This window comes from Sinocyclocheilus anshuiensis, unplaced genomic scaffold (assembly GCF_001515605.1).
Source record: "Sinocyclocheilus anshuiensis isolate Anshui unplaced genomic scaffold, SAMN03320099.WGS_v1.1 scaffold388, whole genome shotgun sequence".
NCBI classification, from domain to species: domain Eukaryota; kingdom Metazoa; phylum Chordata; class Actinopteri; order Cypriniformes; family Cyprinidae; genus Sinocyclocheilus; species Sinocyclocheilus anshuiensis.
In genome coordinates, this window is record NW_015555714.1 from 39,276 (window position 1) to 48,553 (window position 9,278).

Genomic DNA, 9,278 nt, shown 5'->3' on the forward strand with positions numbered 1-9,278 from the left:
AACTAAACTTCTTAATAAGGATTTTTCTAATCCAGAAATTGTTACATTTAACATTAGAAAGCTCCAGACCTCCAATACAAATTTTTGGCATTTCACATTTTGAAGATCTGTAACAATTTGCCCTAACCAAATGTAACAGTTTAGGTGAAATAGAATTAATAACCCATTCATACACTCTAGGTGAGGTATCCACTTCAAAGATTTCTGAAAATTCGGAATAGGAATAGAAGTTACCATCCTTTTTTAACAAATCTAAAACAAAAATTACACCTTTGTCAAACCAGTTTTTAATAAAGACAGATTTTTTTTCCACGCAGCACATTCTGATTGTTCCATAGAATACATCTATGAGGGGAAAAATTGTGACAGAAGGCAAGCTTACAAGCGTCCAGCGCTTGCTTATGAAAATTAGCGAGCTTAACTGGGAGTTTATTGCAACTAAAATCACAAGCTAGCAAGAAATTTAAACCTCCATATTTATCAAAGATCAGTTTCAAGTGTGGGTATTTGGACAAGGCAACGGTTCGGAAGGAGCACGTTAAGATAATCAACCTTCTTCTTCTTCTTCTTCTTCTTCTTCTTCTTGGTTTTATGGCGAGTTGCAATCTTTGCGCATATCGCCACCTACTTTGCTATTATGCAATAAGGATTTTCTTTTATTATATTAGTTGTTCTGTCTCAACTCTGAAGCCATCAAGAGTCCAGGTATCGGTTGGCGCTGCGTGTTCAGCTCCTCTGCCCTCCACACTGAAGCTCCAAACCGAGACAGAACATCTTTTATATCATATTCTTTTATCTAGGCCTGTGCTATATAAAAGATTAAATAGAATCCTATATCCAGTTCTATCACTATTAAATTCATATCCCAATAAATATCCCACGCCCTTATTCTTCTTACCTTTATCCTTTAGATATGCTATTAGTTCCTTCCTATCCTCACTATACTTTAAACATTCATATATTGCATGCTCAATTGTTTCTTTCTCACCACAAAATTCACATAGGCCGTTAACATGTACACCAATTAAAAACAATGAACCATTCAGCCCTGAATGACCCAGTCTTAATCTAGCTATTATCCCCTCTTCCTTCCTATTCCTTCCTCTTACAATCATTTTAGTATCTACCTGCTTTTTGATTTTATATAAATGTCTTCCCTTAGAATCTAAATTCCACACTCCTTGCCATTCTCTTGTAACATTCCTCTTAGTAATACTTTTAATTTCCCCTTTACTTAATGGAACATTAATATCAATTTCCTTTTTTTAAAGCATTTTTAGACAATTCATAACTTATTTCATTCCCAACTACCCCTATATGGGCTAAAATTCCTTTCCTTTGAATTCGCCATATTAACATTAAAATTTCATTCATTAAATCTTCTCTGGGTGACTGGTGGCTGGATAATGATGTTAAGACAGAAGGAGAGTCTGAGCAAATCACAGCTCTGTCTGGTGTCACTTCCTCTACCCACATAAGTCCCACTATAATAAGCGACCATTTCAACAGAATAAATTGATAATTCAGATGACAATCTTTTACTTATGAATATATCCAAGTCAGCTACATATATTCCTACTCCTGTCATCCCCTTATCTGGGTCTTTGGACCCATCAGTGTATATTTGTGTACTTCCATAAAATCTTCCAGATATACAGTAGTCAACATTTGAAGTGGATCACAACCGTTCATCAAAGTTGTCCTAAAACCAAAATGCGTTCTTGTATTAGGACAATTTTAATTAACCTTTTTTTGATCCACTTCAAATGTTGACTACTGTATGCCTATATACATTATGTTTGAGTATTCCCATTTCCTCCCATTCCTTTCTCTTGTCCAAAATCTCCAGATCAATTTTTACTTCAGGTATTATCCATATGGGCACTTCACTCCATACTGGAGAAATACTACATACTATATCAGATATCTAGTGTTTTTTTTGCTACCTGGTTAATATACCACCCAAATCCTCTTCCGTTTTTTACTCACATACTCCCAGCAGTCTTTTGGAACATCTTTAGCAATATTGTCTCCAGCATAACTTTTAATAGATGTCCAATATGCCAATGACAATTTCACATTTCGCAAATTCAGGGGCAATTCATTCGATTCAACGATTAAAGCATTTACCGGTGTTGATTTGACTGCTCCTAAACACATTCTAAGTTCTCTGTATTGCATTCTATCTAGCTTCTTTAGCAATGTCTCTGACGCCGCACCATATATCATGCAGCCATAATCAAATACAGATCTAATCAAAGCTTGATACACTGTCATCATTGAGGATCTTTCTGCCCCCCATTCTTTACCAGCTACTGCCCTCATAACATTTAAAGTTTTCCTACACTTTTTCTCCACTCCTTCTATATGTTTTTTTTTTCAAGTGTACCTGCTATCCAGCCAGATACCTAAATATTTGAATACTTTCACTTGTTCTAGCGGTTTGCCATATATTGGTAATACAATATCATTTGGAATTTATTTTCTTCTACTGAACATCATATAACATGACTTACTACTTGATATTTTAAATCTCCAATCTATATTCCATCTTTCAACCTTTTTAATAGCAGATTGAATGCTTGAAAGAACTTGGGTCATGTTTCGTACTCTCTTCCATATAGCTCCGTCATCAGCATAAAGTTCACAACCTATTCCAGGTCCTAAATTATCAAAAATATCATTTATCATAACATGAAAAAGTATTGGACTGATAGCACTTCCTTGTGGAATGCCATTCGCTGCATTAAAAAAAGATGACTGGCATGAGCCCACTTGAAATGTTCGATTGAAAAAAAAATGTTTTAACCAGTTATATAATTTACCTTCTATACCCATTTTTGAAGCTTTATATACTGTAGCAGTCCTTCTCGCCATTGCGATTGAGTGTCACACAACTCGGACTGAAATTCAATGACGTCAAGGCTGCAACGTGATTAGTTATTAAGGCACACATGATCCAAGTTAACCATTATGCTTTCTCCAATAGTAAGTAATACCAAAGTCCCTTTAAGGCAAGTCATGTCACTCGGCGGCCATCTTTGAAACACTCTCGGGCATGCAAGTGCAGCTCCTATCTCTTTGAATGGGGAAACATCAAATTCTCCAAAACTGTTCGCCAAGCTTAAGATTAAATTTCATATTTGAAATCACCAATGAAATCTGACAACTACTGTCTCATAAATATTGTTTCTTTTGCTCAAATACTGTTAAAAAAAAGCTTATTTTTCAGGCTAGACCAGCCAGTGCGCATGCACATTCCTGAGCGCACGTCTCTGAACACTGACTGTTTCTATAGCAACCGGGACTTCTAACAGCAGCTGCAATGACACGCTGACTTTACTGATTAGCGTTTGGCTCTTTTACTCAGAAAGCGGGGATCATTCGATAGCCATATTGAGCGTTGCATTTTTCCCCATTCAAAACTATACGAGTGACACGTCTTAGGTATTCTATAGTCTTTGGTAATACAGACAATCTCAAGTCCCTATAGTAAGAAAATCTTTGGTTCGACCTATTTAGCAGCTGGTGATGTTTTACTTTTTTCTATTACTGCCTCCCACAGGACAAACTGTGCATTGCACCCACAATTGTTTGGTGTGATACGATTCCAAATTTAGGGGGCCAGAGGGGGGATCAAGCTTGTTGACACGGGGGCACTTTGTAAATGTTATAAACTAACCTCAAGAAACATAACATAAAAATCTAAAACTGCTAGGGATGGGTGATACCCCTTTTTTTGTTTTTGATACGATACCGATACTTTTAAAAGCCAGTATCGTCGATATTGATACCGATACAATACTTCTAAACTGAACTTTTAAATTTTGAAATGTATTAAATTATTAAATTTCTAAGGATAAAATGGGTAATGATATCCACTTAATTTTATATTTGAAACGCATTTTAACATTCAATACGCCGTAATTGCAACTTATTAGGTTATATTTTTGTTTACACATGGTTAAAATATGTTAACTGTTGTGTTAACCACGGAAATCTACAAATACTATAGTTGAACTACAGTCACTTTAGTAAAACCATGCTTCATTATCATAAGGGACTGCAAGTGACAGGCTGTTGCATGCATAAAATGCAACCTTTTTTTATTCTGACAGTGATTTATACTAACATTAAAGAATAGAACATGATCAATATGAATTTTTAACGTTCAGTTTAAATAAATGTAATTGCACAAACTATGTAGGCTACAATTATTTCAGTTTATTTATTGTGAAATAACTCAAACATATGTTTGAAAAAACAATCAAAACAATCAAAAATGTTTTCCTGTCCTCTGATAAGCATTGTTTTGTTTCGCGAAACCCTACCATCGACAGACTGTCAACCAATCAGCATCAAATGGAACACAGGAAAATCTGCCCACAGAGGCAACTCAACACAAGTACAATAATCTCCTAGTTCCTGCTGAACTGGTGCAAATCTTAGTAAGCAACCAAACTAAGGTTAAATTGTTGTAAAATTTTGTCCAAAATTGCCTCAGATGGTCTTTGGACTGAGCCACACAGAAATGACTAAACAAATGTTTGATATTTGCTATGATTTTTGAGAAATACCCTTCTGAAGTACCCTTTGGCACACTGTGAAAAGTGGCAAACACCTAACCAGGAGGTTGTGGGCTGAACTGCCGTGTGGTGCGATCTCAGATCACAAGACGTTCTGAGTACTCATTATCACCAACGATGTGTCCTAAGAAGTTTACAGACAGCGGCAGTTAGATTTCAGAAGATAACGAGTTTTTTTGTTTGTTTGTTTGTTTTTTTACCAAAACGCTTTTAACTTTTGACCATTTGTCAATTTTGGTAATTTTGCTTATCTGCCATATTTGAATAGGTTTTTTGCTAGTATTCCTACAATCTTCAATCCAATTTTGTTGAAATCAGAACAGATTATCTTTAGACAAAGCCGTACAAAAGGACTTTTTTTATATTCATTACTGTTACTATCAAACACCTTTCTGAAGTTGACCGGCTCTGTATTTTGTAACAGTAAACTGTGCTAGCAGCTATGTTAGCTTAGCATGCTAACTAATGCTAATCCCATTTTAGCTGAGCACCGCCATACCTGTAAACCCTCCCGTTTTTCCCGGGATTCTCTCGTATTTTACCATTCTATCCCGCTATCATCCCGTTTAAATATTTTCCCGTATTTCTCCCATATTTTTTATCTTTCTATTAAAAAATCCCACTGGGCGTATTTTACATGTTTGCTACATTCGCCTCCGGTAAAACTCTCGTAATTTGTATGGCCCAAACCTCATTATACGAATAATCACTTCAACAAATTCAAGGTTGCCCAGTTGCCAGATCTTGTATGAAACGCATCCTTCTCACACAATTGACACATACAAATTTCAACCCATTTATCCTCTCAACTTGGCAACCTACAACAGTGATGAGTACCCCGCGTGAAAGGATCACTGGTAGAAATGGGACGGGAGGAGAAGACTCAGGTGGTGCTCCGGTGAAAAAAAAAGCAAATATACGTGGGGAAGTCGTGGCCTAATGGTTAGAGAGTCGGACTCATAACCCAAAGGTTGTGGGTTCGAGTCTCGTACCGGCAGGGATTGTAGGTGGGGGGAGTGAATGTACAGCGCTCTCTCTCACCTTCAATACCACGACTGAGGTGCCCTTGAGCAAGGCACCGAACCCCAACTGCTCCCTGGGCGCCGCAGCATAAATGGCTGCCCACTGCTCCGGGTGTGTGTTCACGGTGTGTGTGTGTTCACTGCTGTGTGTGTGCACTTTGGATGGGTAAATGCAGAGCACTAATTCCGAGTATGGGTCACCATACTTGGCCACGTCACGTCACTTTCACTTTCACTTTCAAATTGAGATATAGCTTACATTTCAAAAGGCTATGGTTTAATTGATTAAATATGAGCGCTGCAAGTTGCAAAATCAGGTGCTGCACTGCTTTGTTTACTGCGGGGAATACCGGGGAAATGGCTATATTCCTGGCGAAAAGCGAAAGAATGAAGAGAGAATGAATTTGCATTTTTCAATAAGCCCTTCTTGCTTTTTGTTTTAGCCCAAAGCCAAAAACGACCCTTATTTTTACGCAGAAAACACGCAGTTTGATATACACGCGATTTAAATAATTGTTTGATAATAATTGTTTAAATTAATATAATAATAATATAATAATTGATACTTTTGACCCAAATGTTGACAGGTATGGCACCGCTTAAGCACTCTTTGTTTTTCAACAGCAGAGCAACTGCATATTAAGTGCTTACCACAGGTCGAGAGAAATGGTCTTCAGCCAAGCCCAGATCCACTGCTCGTTCTGAACTTTGAGTTTTGGATTCTGAGGAAAAGATCTCCGACCTCACCTCTGTGGACACATGATATTGATTCAGATCACACACTGATCTTTCCTTGAGCAAGAACTCTTGTTTCTCAGTGGACATTACATCTCTACTAGCTACTAAGTCTATGTGACATGGTATGCCTTCATGTAATCAATAACATAAGGAATGTACAAACAGTGGTTAAGTGTGTTTGAGTTGTACAACTTAACAATAATTAACTAACTCTAAAAAGTCCAGTTAATTGTAACATGTTTATTGATTTTCATGCTAAATACACACATATTTTGTAATGAGGATCAGGCAGCAAAATTCACAAAGAAAAAGTATTACACAAGCCAAAAAGTGGCAACAAGAATGTGGTGCAGTCTGTTAAAGAGTGATATAAGAGAATGTAGAGAAAAGTGGTATTTATTTGACAGAGTCTAGATTTGTAGGTCATTACTTAGTATGCACTATGCACTAATACCATAGTAACCCAAAGTACTGTACTTTACATGTATAAAAGAGACCTTACTCAATGAAGAATTTTTACCTTCATCAGGAACTGTAGCATAAGTATGTGAACTGCATGCAGTGTGTAATGTTTTATTCCTCCAAATAAATATTACAGGCTGAAAACTGAAAAACCACTAAAATGTCAACTGGTTCCACAAGATTGAAATCATCCTAATAAAGTGTGGTCTGCTAGAAGCTGGCATCTGCCTCAAAACATTAAGTCAGCAATAAATTAACAAAGTAAACACAACAAGCTAACAAAAAAAACTAACTAAAAAAGCTAATTACACCAGGAGGCGATGGTTCTATTATATATATATATATATATATATATATGCATATAAGATTCTGTTTGGACTGACCTGCATAGACGTCACAGCACAGCATGTTGTCAAATACACCTGCTATAGAGAATGTCAAATGTGCCAACTGATGAGGGAGACTGAGTCTTTGTGTCTTTTTGTAAATGTGCATATTTGCTGTTCAGTCCAGGAAGTGATACAACAGTCTCATCTAGTTCCAGTTCACTGTTCTCTCTAACAGTCTCACATCCCTGTACACCTGATTGTCTCAAAGGCATACACATGCATCTTGTCATTCTTTTACATTTTCTGAATAAAATATGAGTGGTGCTTAACCATGCAAAACATGCTGTATTATGCAACATGTTAGGGTATTATGGGTGGTTGTTTGCCACAACTTTGCTATGTAGTATCTAGTTTGCTATATAGTGGGTGGTCTTAGTGCTTGCTAGGTGGTTGCATACTGACACTTCACTCGTAAAAGTAAAGGTTCCAAAAGGGTTTTTTTTGCAGTGATGCCACAGAAGAACAATTTTGGTTCCAAAAAGAACATTTAAGTGAACAGTTCTTAAAAAAAACATTTTCTTAGTGTGAAGAACATTTTAAGAACCTTTTGTTTAGCGGAAAGCTTACATGAATGTTAAAGGTTCTTCATGGGACCATCAATGCCAATAAAGAACCTTTATTTTTAAGAGCGTACTGAGTCTCTTGTGATATTCTGGTCTTTCTGTCTCAGGGGCCGTTCATACCAAGGATAATAACTACAACTATACAATCTTTCTAATTCTGTGAGAATTAGAATCCATGCGACAACCATAACAATAAAGACAAAGAAAGGATATCACTGAAATCACTTTCAGAACATTTTTTTTCCAACTAAAAGAAGCTAATGTGCAGCAATTTAGATAAGGTATTTGAATTGGAACTACTTTAGCCATGCATATATTTCAATTTACAACTTTACATCATGTGATTTACAAATTATCTCATTCATAAGAAATATTTTTCCCTGTAAAAAAAAAAAAAAAACATATTTATTGGCCTGTCCTGTACCTTCAGGAGAGGATTAGTACATATTTATATATTTAATAAAAGTTGACACACCATGTTTTGGAGAATCCTTCCGCTCAGTGGTGCTGTCGATCTGTCTCCTGTCAAACGGGTTGACATGACCCTGACGAAAAATAATTGTTTGATAATAATTGTTTAAATTAATATAATAATAATATAATAATTGATACTTTTGACCCAAATGTTGACAGGTATGGCACCGCTTAAGCACTCTTTGTTTTTCAACAGCAGAGCAACTGCATATTAAGTGCTTACCACAGGTCGAGAGAAATGGTCTTCAGCCAAGCCCAGATCCACTGCTCGTTCTGAACTTTGAGTTTTGGATTCTGAGGAAAAGATCTCCGACCTCACCTCTGTGGACACATGATATTGATTCAGATCACACACTGATCTTTCCTTGAGCAAGAACTCTTGTTTCTCAGTGGACATTACATCTCTACTAGCTACTAAGTCTATGTGACATGGTATGCCTTCATGTAATCAATAACATAAGGAATGTACAAACAGTGGTTAAGTGTGTTTGAGTTGTACAACTTAACAATAATTAACTAACTCTAAAAAGTCCAGTTAATTGTAACATGTTTATTGATTTTCATGCTAAATACACACATATTTTGTAATGAGGATCAGGCAGCAAAATTCACAAAGAAAAAGTATTACACAAGCCAAAAAGTGGCAACAAGAATGTGGTGCAGTCTGTTAAAGAGTGATATAAGAGAATGTAGAGAAAAGTGGTATTTATTTGACAGAGTCTAGATTTGTAGGTCATTACTTAGTATGCACTATGCACTAATACCATAGTAACCCAAAGTACTGTACTTTACATGTATAAAAGAGACCTTACTCAATGAAGAATTTTTACCTTCATCAGGAACTGTAGCATAAGTATGTGAACTGCATGCAGTGTGTAATGTTTTATTCCTCCAAATAAATATTATACACTAGGGATGCAAAAATACAGTTAGTCCATGGTTCAATACGTACCTCGGTTTTTAACCACGGTTTTAAGTTTGGTTTGGTTCTGATAGCTTGGCACATTAGAGGTTTTTTTTTTTTTTTTGCAACAAATTAAAAGC

The 9,278-nt window shown here is 36.3% G+C and overlaps 1 protein-coding gene across 3 annotated transcripts in view; it reads right to left on the reverse strand.

Annotated features, from left to right (window-relative positions):
- Positions 1-9,278, reverse strand: part of LOC107672159 (differentially expressed in FDCP 8 homolog) — an 87,007-nt gene that overhangs the window by 14,840 nt on the left and 62,889 nt on the right. For all 3 annotated transcript variants that reach the window (XM_016465256.1, XM_016465257.1, XM_016465258.1), the window contains one exon: positions 8,458-8,555. In XM_016465256.1, the coding sequence (XP_016320742.1) occupies positions 8,458-8,555 (98 nt within the window). The remainder of the gene's footprint in view (positions 1-8,457; positions 8,556-9,278) is intronic.